The following is a 21,991-nucleotide window of genomic DNA, read 5'->3' as shown; positions in this document are numbered from 1 at the left end:
GCTTTCCTTAGGTGTTTGTAGGAACTGTCTCCTGAAAGTGTTTGGTAAGACTGTGCCTTTGGAAAAAGTGAATATACTTAATGAAGGAACTTAAGTCGGTGTAGGAAAGAGGGCTGTTAACTACATTTACACCTAAAGGTGGGATTAAAAATATCTCTGTGGTCTATGATGGTTGCTGCGTAGGACTTGTGGAATTGAGAGAAAAAAGGTAGCTTGTGAGTATGTGAGTGTTCTATTTTTCAAAAATATTATTATAGTAATAGATGTATTGCTTCTAGAAACATTACTTTCAACAATTTGAGACTTAATTTTATTTCCTCCCAACATGCTATTTTGTTCTATCTCTACGTTGACTAATTGATACTTTGGTGTTGGGATTTTGTATTCAAATATGTTATTTGTCTTCCAGGCTCATAGTAAACATTGATAAAATCTTTGATTTATACTCTGCTCATTTCAGTAGTACTTTGATGTGCCTGGATCTAAATGTGCAATTATTTTTACAAAGGTTTGCAGATGATTTTAAATGGCCAGCATCAGTCATTTTAATGTGTCCTGGGGAAGGAATGGAAGTAATTACCTTTCCTGTAATTCTATGACCTGTTTTGTGGTTTCTGCATGCAAAAAATAATATTAAGTGGTCTCTAGCACTAATAACTTGCTGTTGATGTGTAACATGGACTAGCAGTATCAACTGATCCTCTACTATTAAATTATATACGGGCAGTTCTGTCTGAAGATCCCAGTAGTAGTGGTTGACAAGTTCTCTTCCCAACTTTCTCGTTGCCTTCAGTAGGAGTTCAGGGGCTTCTGTGTTTCATGGTAGATATGTACATATGGGATTTTCTCGTTCTTGAAGACTGCCTGAAGTACACACTTGGCAGTCGTAGGTGCTCGAGGAAATACCACTGCCTGCTGCCTGCGGTGCTCCTGGGAGTACTCTGTGTTCCCAAGATGTAGTCAGGCGAAGTTTCATCCCTCTGCTTGCCCTCTTTGCTCGGTACGGTGAGACTTATTTGCTTACAGTAGAGGCCCCCTCTGTCCTGCGAAACTGCAGACGGCAACTCTCCCGAGGTTAAATTAATTCACCGCTCTCTGTTACGTCAGAGCTTAGCACAAGAAGTACCGCTCCGTGCGGTTCTGTCACCAGAGAGGTGGCTGCGTTTCTGTGACTCCTAGAAAACATGTAACTTGTTTCGTGCACTTAGGGATGTAAGGGGATCCATAAAATATCTCCGGAGTACTAATATGGTCTGCAGTTAAGCTTGTCAGATTACAAATGACTTGAATTTCTATTAATACAGGTAAATCTCATAAAGAAATGGCCAGTAAATTTAATGATTATGAAAGTACTTGGCTGACTAAAATCACTTTATATTCTAGCCTATTACATATAGTCAGTTCGCATTTATTGGATAAATAAAATTTTCTATTAAAATAGTAATTGGAAGTTTTACATGGCTAAGGTGGTTGTATTTTTTTTTTTAATTAATCCTAACAAGAAAATAGCGCACAAGTGAAACGCGGTGAGACTGTACTTGTGTTCCTGTTGAGAAGTGCTTTTGCAGTCAGCAGGCTGAGCAGTGGCAGGAGCTGGGAGGTGACTGGAGTTGTGAGAAATGGCTCTGCCCAGAGCTGGCGGCGCAGCGGGAGCGCAGCGTCGTGCCGCCGAGTTCTTACGGAGCCTCCTTCCCTCCTCCCCTCCGTGCTGCCACGCTGGGGAGCAACTTCAAGGAATTGGATCAAGTGACACAAAATCCATAGTTACTAATGGATGCTGGAAGAAAAAAAAATAAAAAATTCCCCTCGTGATTTTTAATGCACGTTATTTGAATTTTCTATGCAGCCAGGAAACTAAACCTGAAAGTGTCAATAATGTAATGGCACAACAAGGCTGCATGAAGTGGCTGTGTGTATTTTGTGTGTTTCAACCTTATTTTTGCAGTAAGCAATAATTAGATTACTTGAAAGTCCATTATAATATGTGTAAAGCCGTGAGCATCTGATTAATTAACGCTTTGTTTGTGTATAAACTTTTTTTGCCAAATGACCACAAAGCAGATTGGATTAAGTGGTGAGGAGGTCAAAAAAATTCACTGGAGTGGAGGAAAAAAACCCAACCCAGAATGCACTGCGTGCGTATAAAAAACCCCACGACTGATTTAAAGTATTTTCAAAGAACTGTTGCTAGATTTTTGTCTAGGATCTAGGTTGTTGGCTTTATCTTGCCAAAATAATGAAACCAGTAGCTTCCCTTTTTTTTTTTTTTTAACGTCCCCTTAGCAATCCCAAGCTTTTTTTTACTCATTAAGCATGTGGTGGGGAGTTGTTCCTGTTGACTGAAAATCTGCTGCGGTGACGTTGCGGGTGAGAGGTGGAGAGGAGGTGAAGCATCCCTCTGATGTGAAACCCTTCTGTTAATCTCTTGCACGTTTGGAGGAAAAGCTGCGGCGCAGAGGATCGGTTTCTTTGCAGAATCTTTGTTTTGCTTCCTGTTTCCGTGATTGAGAAGAGCTGGGGAGTGTGGAGAGTGTCGCTTCGGGTTGGAAATATCCTATCTGAGAGTCTGTTTTCGGTTAGCTAGGGAAAATCTTGGGAAGAAAACTGTAACTGGTGTGTCTAACAGTGCCTGAGCATTCATTAAAGCATCACGGGTAAAGACACAAAGAAAGAAAATGACTCTGTGGACAGATGTTACTATGAAATAGTGAAATTTAATCACCGTATATAAGGCCGGTAACAGTATTATACCAACATTCTTCTGCCGTGTAATTAAAGTATGCTCGTTTTATTAAAACAAGATATGTGATGGTGATAACTTGAGTATGTCTTTTGCCAAATCCACCAGTGCTGTGTGGGTCACTCTTCAGATTTATTTCATTTATCCTTTGATTTTCTTTCTGGTCAAGAGTACCCAGAACCTATAATAAAATTTGATAAGAAACATAACCCAATTTCTGATTTTACACACGATTGTTAAATGAAGTCAGTCGTCTGTTTCAATGGTGACTAGGATTAAAATCAGGGCGGAATGTTTCAATGTGATTTACTTTTAAGTAGTGATTTTTCTTTTGATGAATGAATTAATTGAACTGTAGAAGTTTTAAAGAGAGGGCTGGATTAAGCTCTTGAGCGTTCTGTTTTATTTTGGCTGACAAAAAGCTTGACAAGCTTTTGGCCATGTCGGTGTTGTTTCTGTCTGGCTTGTTATATCGGGGTAAGGAAAATGCCTTACTATAAATACAGTGAAACAGCGATCATGCACCGTGTCATTTCTTTTGGCTTTGAGATGATAAATAACTCTTTCTGTACTACGTGGTAACTTAGGGGTGATCCAGGTCATGGTGTGTTCTTCTCCGCAACTTGATTTTTTTGACACAGGACTTGTTTTTGTTCAGCGAGATGCTGCTTTTCTTAAACGCTTTGAGAAAGTTGCTTTACTCTTGTAAAATCTGAAAGCAACGACTGCTTTTCAGGAAGCTCCCGCGCAAGTATAAACGGGATGTCATCAAATTTTTCACGTTTACAGATTGTGAACAGATTTGAACAGGTTTGAGCTGGCAAGCAGATTTTGACTGTGCAGGAGAAGCTTAGATGAAGATTTTAATTTAGTGTAAAGTTTAACAGTAGTGTTCCTGTTCAATTCATGCTTCACTGTACTGTCTTATGAGTTTGTAAGTGGTGATTAATTTTTTTTTATATATATACAGAAAAGTAGACGGGTTGCTAGATGAAACTGCTTGCAGCACACTGCTGGAGCTGCTCGTAATCATATTCACTGTTGTTGGTTACAGGTCATTTCTCTGGCTTGCATGCAGGGTAAAATTTATCATAAAGCTACCTTATTTTCCTTTTGTGTGACAATAATGGTGCTTCATTTAGAACAAATTATGATATGCTACTTTAGTCAGAGAAAACTTAGGCAGTGAACTGTTGTAATCATTGATGATAACTTTAGGCCTACTTCATGTATCTTTTTTTGGGGGAAGATTGGATTATTAGATCTCATTTTCTAGTAGTCAAGTTTTCCCACTATTTAGGTGAAATCATGCATTTAATTTCTTCCTATCTTCTTATTATAAAGGTAAATGTAAATTGCATAGGATTTGGAGAGTCCTTAAGCTATTATATTTCGATGACGTGTTTATTGACCAAATCTTTTTTTTTTTTTTCTTTTCTTCTCTCTCCTCACTCAACACAGTTACAGACATAGAGCTAAAGCGACTGAAAGATGCTTTCAAGAGAACCTGTGGACTCTCCTATTATATGACTCAACAGTGTTTCATCAGGGAAGTTCTTGGTGATGGAGTCCCTCCAAAAGTTGCTGAGGTAATCTATGAGCTTGTTGGTTTTGTGGGGAGGCGTGCATGGTCGATAACGTACACTTGTAGATGTGCACACACAGATATGCCTGTACAGATACACCAGCCAGTTGTTTTTTTTTCCTTTTTCCAAATTTATTTCCATTTTTCATACAATATCCTAATGTACTTTCTCTCTGAAGATAATGTTCCAGACTTGGATTGTGGGTTGTCAGTGGTGTGTGCTCAGTGGAGCTGCTGATCCCAACCCAACTAATAGGTGTTAGACAACTTTGAAGAAATCCTAAATATCCAGATGTTGATTCGGGGGAGTAAAAGATTGGGAAGTTTTAACATTCTGCGTAGCCGTTATAACCGAGGATTTTATTTACTCTGGAGATTTACTTGCTTTGGTGCCTCTGAGATTCCTCTGGCTTTTAAGTTCTTTTCTAAAATGCAGATTAATCTTAAGTTGTTAAAAAATAATTTTATTATATGATAAATGTTTAAATTAACTGAAAAATAGCCAGAATCAAAATAGGGCACATGGATATAAATATTGTGCATATATATCTAAAAAAGCCAGTAATACCATCCTGCACATGTGCATGTTTTAAAAAAAAAAATATATTTTCTTTCATAGTGTTACCCTTGTCTTGAGAGAGAAATTAAAATATTGTCGGTAGAGAAGAATAAGATTAGCCAGACCTTTCAAATGATATCTTGCTCCATGTAATTTCTAATCACAGCTTCTATTTCTGGTATCTTCAGTGTTATTGACCTCACAGGCACCGTACGAGTCTTCCAGTTTTATTTAGATAATGTGGGTAGTGAAGTGTGCATGCAAACGGTTCAACACTATAGTAGAGTGTTAATTTTTTTCAAAGCTTAATCTTATCTCCATTATTTTTTCTGTTTTTCCTAAGTGTTGATAAAGAGGATGATATTACTTGCCTCTAATATAGTTGACAGTTTGATTTTTATGTGGGTATTCGAGCGCTTAACAAGAAAAATTGCAGTGTGTGTTAGTGCTATCAGATCTAAAGGAAGTACATGACTGACCCGTAGCTTAAAGCACATCTTCAGTATTAATTTCTCTGTATGTTGTCTGAATGCTTTAACTTTGACTGTTAGTAGCCCAGAAGATTAAACAAAAAGATGTATCCTACACTGTATACGATAGGTTTGAAATAATAGAAAATGTTGAGGATTTTACACTATGAGTTAACATGTACCTTTTTATTCGTTTTATGCCAGTACTAAGGATAAAATTACTGATTTGGATGAAGTAAACTTTTGGTCACAAATAGAGACTCCAGGTTTTCAAATGTCTGCTGGCTACCTTCTACTTTATTTTTTTAAAGTCTGTCCTTAAAGACCCAGTTTTTGGTGATGATTATCTTTTTTTAATGCTGGTTATAGTTATACTGCAGTTCTTGGTTTCCAGTTGGTGAAATAAAATTAAAAGAAAAATCATAATTGTTTTTTTGATACCATCTCATCAAAACTGGCACATGGACATGTCAAAATTCTAGTACAAATGACCGTGTACTTCTAACATTCATATTCAGGCAATGCAGTAGTCATATCTGTGAGCTCCAATACTGTAATTTGGACAAAATATGGATTTAATTCTGCTCATACTGTAAAGGGATGCTTTGTAATTCCTGGCTTCAGGATGTGGAAAGGCAAGCACAGTCATTAGGCAGCTTAAAGCCTTCTTCTGAGTTTTCAGCCTTTCAATCATTAAAATTGATCATTTTGAGCCTCAGATTGCTGGGCTGTCTTCTCTGCTTGTTTTGCATAATAGTTTTGCATATCTGAGTAGCAATATGCCTTCAGGAATTCATTAAATTAAAAACACAGAGTTTTACAGCAGGGACATAAAACAGTGAAATGAGGCCAGTGGAACTTTGGTCAAACCGTTTGCATGATGGTCATGCTCGTGGAACATTTAATAAAGGTTCAGGACAGTAATGTTCTGAACTCTGAACGGAGTTGAAAATATTAATTAAATGAAATTAAGAGATGTGCTGTGTCTGCATTTTTTTAACTGCAGGAAAGCTGGTCAGGTTGTGAGATGTATGAACACAGCATTTCTTTTGAAATCTAAACAAATAATTCAATTTCTGTATGCAGCTGTGGGCACCTTGATAGAAAAAGCATTGTCCAGAGGAAGCGGAAGGATGGAATGCTGATAATATTTTAAGAAAGCATTTTTAGTAGCTTTGTGTTTTAGACTGAAGTGGGGAAGAATGTTGAGAAAGGACCTCTTAACTACTGCCTGTGCAGTCATTTAAATGACTAATTAGATTATACCTTTTATATAGACCTACATATTATGATTCTGTGATACTTACTGAGTCGTTAAGTGTCAGTGCATCTTTTTCTCCAAACGTAGCTAAATGGTTAATAAGCTGCAGTCTAGGTAATGCAAAGAAAAGAGGGATGGTGCTAACAGAAACACGAAGGACACGTTGAAGGGGCTGCCAAAAGAACAAGAACTCGGACTTCTCAAGGATTGAGAGAGAAAAGGGGTCATAAGGATAAAATCAGGAAAGAATCCAAGTTATTTTATACTCTCTAGAGAAAGTAGCCAAAAGAATGCCTTGAGCATCCTCTTCTCCTCTTCCAGCAGGCTTAGTAGAGCGTGTGGGCACAGGGCCAGGGATTTGGACCTGAAGGGAACTGTTTGTATAGATTGAGCTGTTTTGTTAACAGAAAAGGAACCCTGTTGTTAAACTCTTCAGTTATCCACGAAACGTAACATGTCAGGCTTCAATTTTGTAAAAAAAAAAAAAATAAATATGACTGTGTACCATATAATTATACTAAATTTTACATTCTGAAATGTAAACTGCTGTGGTATGGTCTAGGTGTGGCTATTTTTAAGTAAAGCTGCAACAATATTAAGTAATTTTTGAAAATACAAAATTACATCGTATTTTGATGGTGCATCTTATTAGGAGTTTTGCAAATACCATGTTAAATGTGAAAAATTTGGAGCCTCCGTCCTTAGAAATGCAAACTAATCTCTGTTATATATTGTTATATAATCATTCAGTGTTTATAAACTCTTCCCAAAGAATGATTAAGCAGCTAAACTAAACCAGCTGCCCATGGTTGTAATGGCCTATGTTAAATACTAATACATTGGACTTTGTCCATAGAATTCCTTTTCTGTGTTTATATCATGAACAGTCACTGTGCTATGTTGAAATAATATATAAATATTTGGCATTCAACTGATATCATAACTAAAATGTACAGAGCTCAACAGAAGTGAGTGGAAAAACTCACAAATGGCTATGAATTAGAAATATGCTTTCAGATGGATGAAGAGAGGAGATGGCTTTATTTGAGATAATTTATGAAATAGCTGTTCTTAAAGTAAAAGCACATAAAGGTTACATTTGAGTGGGGGAGAATAAAGTGTACAGGAAAGATCACATTTGATTAAAATCTGTGAAAGAAAAACAGTGATTTCTCATTTATTCATGTGTATATTTTTTTGTCTTAGAATCCCTGTTAATCTGAAATGTAAGAATTCTCTCCTTTTTTGTGCTCTTTGTGGGGTTTTTGATCAAAATGGTTATAAGACTTCAGCTATAGTATTCAGCAGAGCTAACTGCACATTTAAAAAATAAAAAAAGTGATGATTCCAGTGTAATATGCAGGTAAATTGCTTGCATATGCAGTGTAGCCTTGAAGGCGTCTTGTGAAAACAGAATGATTAGACACAAAAAGTGTGGAATTTAAATCTCTGCCACGACGTTGTCCATGAAGCATATACAATCATTGTGTCCAAATAGAGCACAAAGTTTTAATAATTTAGCCCTTCAAGCACTTGTAAATGGATTAAAGCTCAGTAATAGAAGAGGATGATCTGGGCACCCAATGGGAAGTTAATGTGTTTGGGTAGCGCTGTGTCTTACAGTGGCGTGAAACTGCCAGTTCCACATAACGTTTTCTGTCGAATTAGATCTGTCTGTGTGATCAGCCTCATTTACATTTCATACTTGCCTTCAGATATCTTTTAATAGTTTTAAGCGGAGAGCAGTGAGAAGAGATAGCTTGATGGGTGGACAAGGAGGGGGTTTACTGAAGGTAACACAACATAGCGAGGTAGGTGTCTTCAGGGAATCCGCCTCAGCATTATGGCTGGGAAGAACGGGGGTAGAGTGGTGAACAAAATTTTAGAATTTTTACTACCTTGTTGCCTGATGCTTTGCTGGAGGTGTAAAGCATAATCTGCAGATGAATTCTGCCAGTCGTCTTCCTTTTGCTGGAGAGGCAACAGTGGTAGATTTTTCCACACCTTGTTACACACAAAACAAAGGGCAGCTGCTGTGGGAAATCTAATGTAGCCAGTCTTGGGTATTTCCTTTTCTTCTTTTTGCTACTGTAGCACTATGTGGCTTAGCCAAATCTAAAACCAGCGCCCTTGACAGCCCCATGGCTGGTTTTGTTTGGTCACTCCCAGTCCTGGCTTAATTTTTACTTGATATGGAAACCCTACCCGAGAGAGTCATTCACTCCCTTCTGGTACTGAACCCTTCTCTTCCACCTTTCCTTGTGCTTGAGGATTCTGCCTGTAGCACTGACTGCTGTTACTGGAGGGGAAGGAGGGGGTAGAAAGAGGGCTTTTGCTTCCAGTAACTTTCTTCTTGTTCCACGTATGAACTTCTTGTATAATCCCAACTCGTTTAGGCTGAGATACTGTCTGAGCTCTGTCATCAGATGATTCTGAAGCTCCTTTTTTGAGCCCCACACCATTACCCTCAAGAGACTCTGTAGCCAGCCAGCCTCTGCAGATGTGGAAGTCAGCAGGCATATAATATATTCTTTGGGAATTTTCAGCCGATTTCTTCTCCCTTTTTTTTTTTTTTTTAATAGGAAAAACTACAGGTTCAAAGTCTCACAGTGATCCTATTGCACCTATTTAGAGTTTCCTGTAGCTGCTGCCAGTTTGTTTCCATCTTTACTCAGAACTGTCTCTGAAAAGTGTCAGATTACTTTTACTGTGTGATTTACAAGTAATTTATTATGAAACATTAAGTGATTAAACCACTAAGGAAGCTAAAATTTTTGTTATTAATAACAAATAGTGGTCAGCAGATGACCTCAGAAGCTGTTCTTTTTAACAACGCGGGAAGATTTTATTTTCTCTTGCATCTCTTTCCAGTGCTCAGCTATTTGTTTTAAGGTAAATAAATCTTTTGGCAACAAATTTTGTTACGTTTTGCTTTATCGGTGTGAAAGGTGCATATTCTTCTGATGTACTTTGCGGATTTCTTCGCTTACAGCTTGACAGTTGGTCAGGTCTTTGGTAAAACAATTTCCTGGCGTGTTAGACCTGTGTCAGTGAGATGGTAACTTTTTGGGTTCTTATTTTGGGAGACTTTTGCAAAGGGGTTTCAGCCTGTTGAGAATTGGTTTTCTCCTTATTGTGCTTCATTGTGCTGTCTGACTCCTTTGAAGGGCACAACTGACAATAGATGATGCTCCTTTACACAGAATGTCCTACGTAGTTGTGGCAGCATAGGAAAGGTCTCTTGTAATATTTGAAATATCATTTATGTAGTTATTTCGTGCCAGTTTCACACTCAGCTTCATTCTAGGCTGCTTACTCTCACCCTGAGATCACTCGCTTCAAACTGGATTAGTGAAACCTGATAACAGAAATGATTAATTCAAACCCAGGTTGGTTCCCTGATTTCATTCATAGTCCTGCGACATGAATGCTGCTTTTGGCATAGATGTAGGAACTGGAGTGTGGGTGGGAGTGAGTTGTTGGGGCAGGGGAATGGTTAGCACTGGTGTAAACCAGCAATGAGACTACAGTGTTGAGGGGCAGAAGATGGGAAGTACTTTTAAAAAAAAATAAAAAAAATAAAAATTAGGCTGTATGTGTCTGCAGAGAGACAGGCAAGATTCTAATCAAATGTAGTTTTGATTCATTTTTTAAAAATCTGGTTTAGAATTATTTCTGTGTTTTCTTCAAAGATAAATTTATTATACTGGAGTGTTCACTGGATGCATCTAGTAGGTTTATGACCTTAATTCTGCTATTTGTGGGAGGTCGTCGTACAGTGGTAGATTTTTGTGCTGTACCAACTTTGAACTGAAATCCTAATTAATATAAGGATTTGTACACCCTTGTAGTGATTTTTTTTTTTTTAATGATAGTTTAAAAGTTGGTTGTTTTGATGTGTTTAAAAATCTGACTTGTTGAGTAGATTTACAGGATGTCACACACTTAAGATAATGTCAGTGACATGTGTTTTTTCCAGAACTGCTGATAGTCTAGAAGACAAGTGTCACTCCAGTCACACATAGCATCTCTCACAGTTGTTTTCTAATCATCCATGAGTGTAAATGTTTCCTGATGGTTACGATGGAAATTTAAAAAAAAATTAAAAGTGTTTTAATTCTCTAAATTGGTGGATTTTTGTGGGCCCCTAAGGTGTCATGGCTTCTTTGGTAGGCTTGCAAAAAACGCTAAAATTCATTATGCAAGCATTTGTAGTTTCAAAGGGGAAACCCCCCCCAGAGTTTAGGAAGTCAACAAAAGTTTAAAATGTTGTTTTAGCTGTTTAGAACTGTGTTTGTTTGTAGTTGATATGTTTAAAAACTAACAAAAGACAGGGGGGAGGGATACAGGTATTGCATTTAAGATCTGTGGGTTTTATCCCATGATTTACTAATGATTTACTTTGTGACTAATACACAAAATAGTGAATCTGACCACAATAATTCTGAAGCTCTGCTGACCTCTGAAGTTTGCTGTTGCTATTTGGCTAAATTCTCATCTAAAAAAGATACTCAAGGCTTTACTGGAGAAAAATGGAAAATTAATACGTAACTGGTGTGTACACCTCCTGGTTTTAAGATTATTTATTTAGAATGTAATTCAGATGTAAGTAAAGAAAATACTATTTTAAATGTACGGATCACTTTTCTTTATAGATGTTGATCTCAGTTCCTTTATCTTTACCTCTGAAAAAGTTAAATTTAAAAAACAGGTTCAGCAAATAAGTCTGTGATCCAAACCATGATCAGTGACAAATCACTTTGTTCTGGTCTTTCACAGTAATAGTTCCCCATCAGCTAGACTTAATACTTTCTCTTTATGCTTAAACACTCCGTGTGATACCTATAAGAAAATCGAATTATAGACACCGAAATAATTCTTCTCTGTAAGAATAATTGATAAGTTCTGACTGCTTTAAATTCTAATATCTAATGCAGATTTCTGTCTTGTGATACCGATAAAGTACTGGTGCTTGCAGGAGTAGATTTGGGGTTACAGGAGGAGTCCCATGTTTGAAGAGCAGTACAGCACGCGTCCTTTCATTTGTGCTCTCTTGTATTAGGGGCAAGGTGAAGTAATATATTGTAATAAGTGAGTTGGTAGTTCTCATTTACTGAAAGTCGTTGCTGTTTGTCCTAAAATGACTGACTTCGTATCTCATATATCCGTGTTGAATCACTGTTAAGATGCTGTTGAGTAAATTAAGTTGCAGTGTACAGAGTTTCCATGTAAAATGTAAATGCTCCAGCCCCTCCATCGACTGCGTTGCTCCCGGTGCCCGCTCCACAGATCTTTGAGTAACTTCTGAACGCAAGTCTTCATTCCTAGTGCTTACTATTGGAAGAAAGGTTTAAATGCTATTGTTAGGGTGAGCGGGGTGCTAAACTGGAACGCTCATTCAAGCAGCAGTTGCGGTGTTAAGATATTTGAGGTGTTGTTGATGGGAAGTTTTTTGTGTGTGTCGCATCTTTTTGCAGCAGTAGTTTTTGATGGCTTACTGGAAGCGCATCTCCTGTGATTGGGGCAATGAAACACTTGATGCTCCAACAACCTCTTAATGGCTTTGAGACTATCAAAACTTAGTCTGGAGGAGATTTCATCTTTATTACCTTGATAAAGAAATCTGGGGAAGTAGCAACAGTGAGCAAGCAAGAAGCTGTCTTCATTGGACGATTCTGATTATTTTTTTTTTTATATTGCTGTTTGTGAAAAGTACCTGTTTCACTAAATAAAATACCCTGGAGGGCTTTTTTATAGATACTGTAAGAGCTACAAAAGTGTAAGGGAATTAATATAGAAGGGTGTTTAACTGAATGAGAGGGGACTGGCCTAAAAACCACATAAGACGGAGCCTCAGTACATGTTGTTGTTTTTAGCTCTGACATTTCTGTTCTCCCAGTTAACTTTTTGGTTAAATTCTCTGTTTTATTCTTCTAGGTTATCTACTGTTCATTTGGAGGAATATCCAAAGGGCTGCACTTCAATAACTTGATAGTCGGGTTAGTTCTACTTACAAGAGGCAGAGAGGAAGAGAAAGCAAAATGTAAGTAATGTAACTTAAACAGGAACAACAGGATAGTGAATAGTGAGTGTGAAGTACACTTGTGTAAAGCAAACATCAGTTGTGATATACGAAGTCTGTATTTTTATATTTAATCAGGGCATACATTTGCCAGTAAAGACAGTCTTTTTCCAGACATTTTAAGCTGTGTACTTTAAAATTCAGTGTATTTTTGTTTTCTATATTCACCAAAATGAAATATTTGATAAGTCGTCATGACTGTAAATGTTAGGATCCTACAGAAGGACTGTTGATTGCTCTATGTGGGCAGAGGAAGGAGGACAACATTGATATTTTTCAAAACAAACGAAAGCATCTGCCTACTGACTTCTGTTGTTTTGTCTTCCCTGTTAATCTGACTTGATAGTATTTATTTTCCTTTTGATTAGTGGACAGTGGTAAAAGAAAATGGAGATACTTCTTGACCTAAACCTTATTATGTTGAAAATGAATCAGCTTAAGTTTTTAGTCCTTTAGTTGTTGCGCAGCCTTTGGCATTCTCAGCCAGTTGTAAATTTAACATTTGAAAACTGTCACTGACATAGTTGCTTAAACATATCTCTACTTCCTCAGACATTTTCAGTCTCTTTTCTAATGAATCTGGGAGTTATGTTGTCCGTGAAGAGATGGAGAAGATGCTGCATGTTGTTGATGGGAAAGTCCCAGAATCACTCAAGAAATGTTTCTCTGAGGTATTTCTTTCCTCCAGGTTTTATCCTATTGCATTTACGACAAAGCGAAAATTATATCGGGTAGTTTGTTTTTTCTCTGACGTGTACATGCTCGTGCATGTATGGTAACAAATTGGCCTCGTTTAAATTGGGTAAAAGCTCATAGTTTTTTGTGCTGTAATATTACCTGTAATTTGTGTTGATGTGAATAGCAGCTCGGTATATAAATGTAGGCATTCTCCATGCTGCTTACTTACTGTGCTAGTTTGAAAGATATAATTTCCCAAGGGTAATCATGTTATCAAGTAAATTTAAATACTAATATTGCTAGTGGAAATGTATTCATTAGTGTGGACATTTTATTGCAATCAGGGAAGGAATCTAGAACACAGATCTGAAAGGGGAAAAGAAAACTGCATCCAGTAATTGCTTAAAAATAATAGTTTTATAGTATTATTTTTGTCTCACTGTGCCTGCCAGGAGTTATAACATTTATTTCTGCTTTAGGTTGAGAGTTGTAATGTTTATGAAGTTTGATGAAGTCCTCCTCTGAAACAGGCTGTTGTTACTTTTAAATATTCACAGGTACTTCTGTGGCACTAGTGATCCTGGTGAATTGCCCAGGTTTTGTGCTTTGGTTGCTTCATTTGTTATCGGAGGACTATAGATCAGCAAAATCTAGTCATCATTGTACATTCCACTGGAAAACCAATTGACTAGAAGCTTTATTTGTGGATATCAGATTACTTACCTTAAATTTTATTGTACTGTATTGAAGGTAACTTTGGTTATGGGCATTGGCTGAGGCAGACTCATTTAATCTGGTGGTGGTATCATGTTGGCTTTGTAGGCAATGATTACATTCTTCGCTCTTGGCTGGAATCATAAATCACATGTGTACTGCAGTCCAGTTTCTGGAGCTGACCGACTTCGGTATTTCCTATTTATAATTTCCCATCAATATGGTGTGATGAATTACACCCTAGAAGTTAATTGCACGCTGTCCAAGAAATCCAGAAATACTTCATGAAGACTTGCAGTAAGAGAAGTATCAATCTGGCTTCATACCATTTTCCTGTTCAAGAAAATGCAGTATATTGATTTTTCTTTTAAAATGAAAATAGCGTAATAACCCACTCAGCAGGATTTACTGGCCTGTTAATCATACTAGGTCATTGCTGGAGAGTGAGAAAGTTTAATGTTCCTGCTGTGGGCCTGCCTTCCTGCCGTATGGCGGATGAGTTTATGCTTTCAAGGATGATGTTTATAGGTACTTCTATTCTTCAGAATTATTGCATGTACTCATCTAGAAATACAAGCTTTAAAATACATCTGAGCTTTCCTCACTCTTCTGAAATACAGGAAACGAACCCAGCGGTACCTGTATTGCTGTAGTTGCTCAAGTTCCCTGATGGTTTAGCTATAACATTACTTGCTTCAAATGGTTTTTTTCCCCCCCCGTTCGAAGATTTCCTGTCTCTCTTCTTTCTTGCCCTTCCTCTAATCAGTTGGAACAATGCAGAGTCTTAGTGAAATGTGACAGAGTTCTTGCTGCACTTACAGAAAGCCAGGCAAAAAGTGGGGGGAAAGTAGAGAGGAACAGGCAGTAAGAAAAGGATCTTGTCTCTGATCCAAACTGATAGAGAAATTAAAAAAAAAAAAAAAGTGGGCTACTTTTTGCTTCTCTGTTAATTTGGCAGCAGAGGGGTTATTTTGCTTAAGCAAGTGACTCCATAACGGGTTAAATCCTGCAAAGCCCACGTTGTTGAGTTACCCTATTTCTGTCATTCATTCATTCCTCCTACCTTTGTGTTGGCTCAAGTATTTATATGATGCCTTGATGAACTGGATTGGAAAACTGATCTGGCTGAGAAGTAAGCCCTTTTTCTGTAGCTCCTAATCCTGTAGGTTATTTTTCAGCTAGATCTGTTTTGCCACATGACTGCACTAATGTGATTGCGGTCACAAAAGCGAAGGGATGAGGGATCAGAAGCAGTGTTGGTAAGAGGAAGGTTAGGACCGTGCTGTCAGTCAGTAGCGTGGATATATACAGATTAAACTGCTGATGGAATAGCAGTGCAGCATCTTGACTTCCTTGAATTATCACCATGTGGAAGTCTATGACAGTAGCTGGAAGCATTGGGGTAATTTCTGCACGTATTTGTTGGAAGAAAATGTAACACGCTTCAGTCTAGGAAAAAGAGGCATAAAAAGAATGAGTACGTGGAACCAGAAATAATTCTTTACAATTGGAATATGCAGCAGATGTTTTAGCAGTGATGGTGATCAACCATTTGAGCAACCTGGCAAAGGAAGTAGTGGATTTTCAGTTTTCTGCAATTGGCAGTCGCAGATAGTCCGTGGCCAAATGCAAATTGTTGGATTCTGTAGAGGTGTAATTCAGTGGAGCTTAATGGTCTGTGGTATTAGAGCAGTTAAAATAATCAATGACTTGAAACCTCTTTCACTTTGCAGACCCCTGTTTATTTCCCATGGAGATGAGGATCTCCATATAATGAGTTTGTCTACTGATAATAGGTTTGCTTTTATTTTAGTTTTGTAAGTCCTGTTGCAATTAGTCTGCTGAGCCCTCTGCTTTCATGGCCACAGCTTGGAAACCGTTCAACTAAATGGTTTAAACAGCCTCTCCAGCATTTAAACTCTGAATCTATAGTTTTTTATGTATTCCCAAACATGCAGTTCCATAAAACATCCAACAGGAGAGACTGAATTAGGAGATACTGTGCCTGTCATGTTTGCATGTGTGCTCCAAAGTGGGCGTTGATCGATAGAGGCAAAAAATTAACATGCTACCGTAGTGATTAATCATACCATTAGTTGTTCACAAACCTGATTTTTCTGTATAAAGTGTTTGTATACTTGCACAGAATGTTTATGATTTTATAGCACCTGTTATTTGGCACATAAGAGCTTTTCTCTATCATAATAAATTTAAATTCACAGAAATAACCTCTGTTATTCTGAGTTGTAAGTAACCATTTTTCTTCTAATCCCTTTAACCTGAGGTTCAGAGTAAATTACTTTCCAAAGGCCACACTGAGTAGGTGGTTGAAATGCAGAGAGAGCTGAGGAGTCTAATTTCCCTCCCAGTGCTGTATTTCAGAATGAAATGGAAAAACAGGCATGGATCCAAAGAAAAAAATTATTTTAGTGCTTATTTTTATAGGAGATTGTCCCAATTCTTGTTCATACAGCTGGATGGTTACTGTTTACTGGTACTGAGAAAGCAGAGAAAAGCAGCTCACACTTTCTTATTTTTTCTTGCAGGGTGAAAAGGTAAACTATGAGAAGTTCAGGGTTTGGCTATTGCACAACAAAGATGCTTTCACGTTTTCCCGCTGGCTGCTGTCTGGAGGGGTGTATGTGACACTCACTGATGATAGTGATACCCCCACCTTCTACCAAACCCTGGCTGGAGTCACACACTGTAAGTAAATGATGCTCGTTATTATGCGCATTTTTAAAAAGTGTTTCAGAGTTCACAGACATAAGCTGTTGCCTTGCTGTAGTTGTTCATTAAATCTCACTACCGCGATGAGATACGTGCAGTTCTATTCTGTGAGATAAATTTCTTTGTGCTAATTTGTTCTCTGCTTTTTGTGCTGTGACATGTAAAACATTGTTCTGTACAAGGACACTGTGGGTCATTATTTTTAAAAGATAACGATACTGAGATTACAACACGTCTTATAGTAGAAGTTTGCTACTGAACAAATTAAAAAAATAAAAGGAAAATATCTTCTCTTTGACAAATAAATTTATCTCAAGTGACTTGACATTAATACTGGTTTTATATTTGGTCTTTCAGAGTGGATCGTAAAACTATCGAGACAGTTGTGAAAATAATACTTGTTTCAAAAATAAGTATTATCTCTTCATTTGCATTCTGCAGTAAAATAAATAATATTCCTGGCATGTGATGTAGTCAAGGAACTAAATTAGCTAAAGAGAAGCCTCCTCAGGATTTGCATTTAGGAATAATCTCCAGTGTTTCCTTATGTCTACATTAATGTAAAAGCAGCAGTGGCTGGTTTTTAAATTAAATGTAAAAACAAAAGGCTGATAAATTACACTTGATGTGCAAGTACGATGTAAACACACATTTTAGAGTAAAGGGACTTTGGCATCCCTAGGAGAAGGGTGTTTGCTATTGCAGTGTCAGTGATTTGAGCAATCTGCTTGTGTTTTATGTGCTCTCACAGGTTTTCTTTGCTGGTGACAGCATGGCATTTAATCTCTTTAAATGGGTGGGTTACTTGAATAAAGCAACATACAGGTTTTCTTCTCTTGGTTTTAGATATAAAATTCCGTTCTGACCATCTGAAATGAAAATGCATAATAAAATTAGAAGTTTACAGACAAGTAATTTCTTTGCACGACGTGAGAGACTGCAGTAGACATTGAGGTTATAGATGACCACTAAATACTGTGAGGTCTGACAGATAAAATAGAGAAAAGTGTGCTAAAAGGGGGGTGGGGAAAGTCTTTGAATTTTCTAGACTTCAGCCCTGGGAAGAATCTCTCAAGCTGTATCAAATTGAGATCTGCCATGCCTCCAACTTTGTCAAGTCTCCTTTGCCCTAAGTGTTCAAAGAAAGCTTTACCCCAGGCCTCTGGATGTTACCTCAGAGCTTACTTTGATTTTTTTTTTTTTAAATATTTTTTTTTTAATGCTTTGAAATTGAAACATTTTCTGAACAGTTTTTACTGTGCTTTTTGCAGTGAATTTATTTATACTGAAAACAAGGTTTGTAATTATAAAAGATTTGTTAAGAGCTCCTGTTTGAATAGATTTTATTTCGTGTTTGATGTTTTTCTCACATATCTACACTTGCATCTTTTTGATATACCTGTCACCGTTACCATCTGCAGCCAGGCCCTCAACTGTATTCCCAGCTATTTCAGATGTGCAAAATAAATGATTCAAGAAAGAAATGGCCTTTAGACTGAAGAATATAATATTCTGCTTTACCCAACCAACACCTGTGTTCTTGTATCAAGAAGAAAGCCTTTCTTTCTTCATCAGCTAAGAGATTTTTTTTTTTTCATTTTAAACAAAGAATTAGAGAAATTAAGAGTGGAGTGCTATAATTAAAAAACAAAATTAAGGAGACTGGATGAGAAGCACGTTAGACAAAAAATGAATGGGGTCAAAATCTGTTCTGATTCTTGGAAAAAAGATTGTTCAGGTGGTTCTGTGTCATATTTGTTTCCACTGTACTAGTTACATTTAAAATTTCGTTCTGGAGAGGAGGGTATTCTCATCTTCTCATCTCCAGTTCCTCAACCTTTGTCTTAACAGAATCTCAATTACTTCATCAGTCTCTATCAAATCGAATTGCCGCCAGTACCTCAGTTTACATTTGAGCCTCTCTGACTGCGGGGACCTATCAACTAATCACAGTGTCTCTGCTCTCACTTCAGCCTTGTAATCCTTTCCCGAGCACATCTTCTGCAGGAGTGTAGTCCCTTTTCCATTTAGTGACTGTTGTCCCCTCTGACTCCCAGTTACCTCTGACATCTTCAACTGCACAGTCTGAAATCTTGCTTAATTGCTCTTACACATAGTGACTCCTTCATGAAGCAACTGTCTTGCTCTCTCTTTAAACTTTCATAGCGGACTCACTGATCCCGCCTCGGCGTAGCCATCATCTTTGTTGAAAATGTCAATTCTGAGATCAGCTCACCCTGCCACGTAGCTGTGTCTTCTAATTCCTCATATTTTATGGTTAGAAGTTCAAGTAATATTCCTGCATTTGGTTTTAATCTCTCTGTGGTCCAGTTGATTTCTAATAATTTCATAACACTTCTGTGTATTGTGGCATCTGATACTGTGAACTGAATTACAGAAGGGAGTGTTTAGTCTTCCTTTCCCAGGAAACATGCATGTGTGGTTCTTTTATGTGTGCCAGTTCATCTGGCTACGTGTTCTGTTTGGAGAACTTAACCAGATTTTTAAAGCCTTGTGAAATATGTTTGCGGAGTTTGGGGTCTCTGATGGGTCTTTCAATGCAACCTATGTTCTCAGGGGAAAAAAACTTTAACTTACGAAAGAAAAAATTAATTTCTGTTGCTATATTGTATCTGACTACTGAGAAATTCAGTGTTTTCTAGTAGTTGGTGGTGTTCTCTGTTTCTTTACTGACAGCTTAGTTTTATAAATCAGACTGAATGTCATGAAGGTAGAACGTGAAAAATGAAGTTTTCCATTGTTAGGATTATTAGAAAGCTGAAATAAAATATTTGAGAGCGTTTGAAGTGATTATTGAATCTTCAAGTGCGTGTCAGATCTGGGGTCAAGCTTTAAATTATATTCCACAAAACTATGCAGCTTACATGTATTTTTGAATCAGGAAAATGTTACCTTACTGTCCACAAGCTCAGTCTACTTCACCACATTTGGAAAGGTCCTGTGGCAGTTTGGATCTCTAGAAAAATTTAAATTTTACTGTATTTTTGTTGTTTTCCAGTTAACTGTTGTAATAAGAAAACCAGAAAGTAGTTGTGCTGTGTTACAATGTCTGCAGCCTGATCTTCCAAATGACAGATAAACTGACAGGAATTTAAGATAATAGGAAGATGAATTGGTGAACTAACCTGCTGGTGAACTAACCAGCCTCCCCCAGGTCTGGACAAATACTTTCTTTATATTGTATCCAATGATTCCCTTGTGAGTTGAGACAGTACGGGAATGTCATACAACAGATGCAAAAGTAGAGAAAATATAAGTGCTGGAGCACTTGGAAATCATTGCAGTCAAGTATGAATTCTTGGGGCCTTGCTGGTTTGTTTTTTTTAAGTTTAATAATTGCAGTCTAATCAGGTCAATCTAAAGAATAAGAAATTTAGTACAGAAGTGTTCTTAACACAGCTTGAATGTGTAAAACAGTAAGAGCTGTTATGACAGTTCCTTTTCTCTAAAGGCAGGCTTGTTCTTACTACTTATACCTAGGATAATGGTTGCCTTTTGGGAGAGTAAGTAACTGAAATAATATTTAGTAAACCTAGGCAAACACTGCTAGCACAATACAGTGGAAGAGTGTGAAAGGTTTTAAAATTTCTTCTAAAATGAAAACTAAGTTGTGAAACTTGCTGGTGCAATGATGAATTTCTCACCTGGCTGCCGGACCCTGGCTGGGTCACAGCTCACCCTCTCCTGGCTCAGGCTTCAGACCAAGCCCTACCTCCTCTCTTGGTGTGCTTCCCATGAAACATCCTGAATAACATGTCAGAGACATGAAAAATTGCAGTGATAAAAATAGTGAAAGTTATTAGCATTGATTTAGAAACAGACAGTGAACATTTTATTGCAAAGCATCAATGACTCCATTTAAATTTGCTTAATGAGCCAAGCTATCAGGGAAACAAAGGCATTCTAATATTTCATTTGTAAATAACATTTATTTTGGTATGCAGATGACTTTAATTGTATTTCTCAACACATAATTAGAAATGGAATTTTAAAGTTGCAGGAAGTTGCACACACTTGCTACTTTTAATCAAGTTTTGTTCCATTTCACTTAAATAATAAACATGAATAATTTCATTTGAAACCTATCAAAATAACTGAAGTTTCTCTTGGACTTTTGTTCCTAAAAACCAGCTTCAGGGATATAAGTCTGTCCTATACCTGAGTACTGACCAACCAGCAGTAGTTTGGATTTCCTCAGTTTTGTAGTATGATCAGGTACCTTTTATTTTTTAAAAAAACAATTTGTTTTTAAGAAATCATCACTGCTAGCACTAAAATTCTCTGTAGGGGAATATTCCCCCAAATCATTATACATCCTTAATAATTACAAATTAAACACCTAATCTTCTCTGGTAGTCTAAGTCCAAATGCAGTAATTCAATAATACAGCAGTTCTCAGTCGCCAAGAGCAGACCCTGGGTGTCACTGTATCAATCCTTTCATTAGATACTGAGGCTTATTGCTTTGGGTTTGTTTTTTTTTAATCCAATTGGGGAAAATTATTCCAGTACATCCTCTACATGTATTTGTGGGCAGTTTATGTCTCAGTTTTCTGTCAGTTATGTCCTTGCTTCAACAGTCTCTGCTCTCCTTCCTTTTTACCATTCAGCATAAATGCAGGTGAGTCTTAACGTTTCTTTTTGACCTTTTTGTCAAAGTAAAATAAGCCCAGTTTAGGTCACTTCAGACCAGGTGCTCCATCCCCTGTTCCACCTCAGACTTGGGTGATACACTACTGTTATACTGGTCCAGGTGAAACCTCACTGGTTTCCTTCAGTTGACTGGAAATAATTCCATAGGTGGTGGTTCCTTTTTAATAACAGTCATTTTGGTTTGTCTCATTGTCATGTGATGGGCTTATACTTGGGGTTTCAGCCCTTTTCCATGGGGAGAATACTCCCATTGATCAGAGGGGTTACTGGTTTCAAACTGACAGGCCATCTAATTTGTATTTCTTTTGTTATCTGGTTCTTGTGTCACTGAGTTCTTGTTAAAGAGCACCTTAATTCCCCTCTGAATTGACGAGACTCTTCTTTCGTCAGAAAAATTCATCAAAATGCTCCTGCTTTGTCTGACAGCTCTTATGTACTGAGATGCAGCAAGACAGTGTGTAATCAGTATAATAATTATATTTCAGAAAATACAGTTATC

General features: G+C 37.4%; 1 protein-coding gene across 1 annotated transcript in view; it reads left to right on the top strand.

The window, feature by feature from the left end:
* The window catches only part of USP32 (ubiquitin specific peptidase 32), a 70,710-nt gene that overhangs the window by 8,918 nt on the left and 39,801 nt on the right, over window positions 1-21,991 (top strand). The window contains exons 2-5 of the mRNA XM_026861811.1: window positions 4,202-4,329; window positions 12,553-12,658; window positions 13,250-13,368; window positions 16,636-16,795. Coding sequence (XP_026717612.1) covers window positions 4,202-4,329; window positions 12,553-12,658; window positions 13,250-13,368; window positions 16,636-16,795 — 513 coding nt within the window. The remainder of the gene's footprint in view (window positions 1-4,201; window positions 4,330-12,552; window positions 12,659-13,249; window positions 13,369-16,635; window positions 16,796-21,991) is intronic.

Source organism: Athene cunicularia, assembly GCF_003259725.1.
Source record: "Athene cunicularia isolate RWA chromosome 19 unlocalized genomic scaffold, athCun1 chr19_part1, whole genome shotgun sequence".
NCBI classification, from domain to species: Eukaryota; Metazoa; Chordata; class Aves; order Strigiformes; family Strigidae; genus Athene; species Athene cunicularia.
The sequence above is the reverse complement of the archived record's forward strand: the minus strand, read 5'-3'. Positions and strand labels throughout refer to the sequence as shown.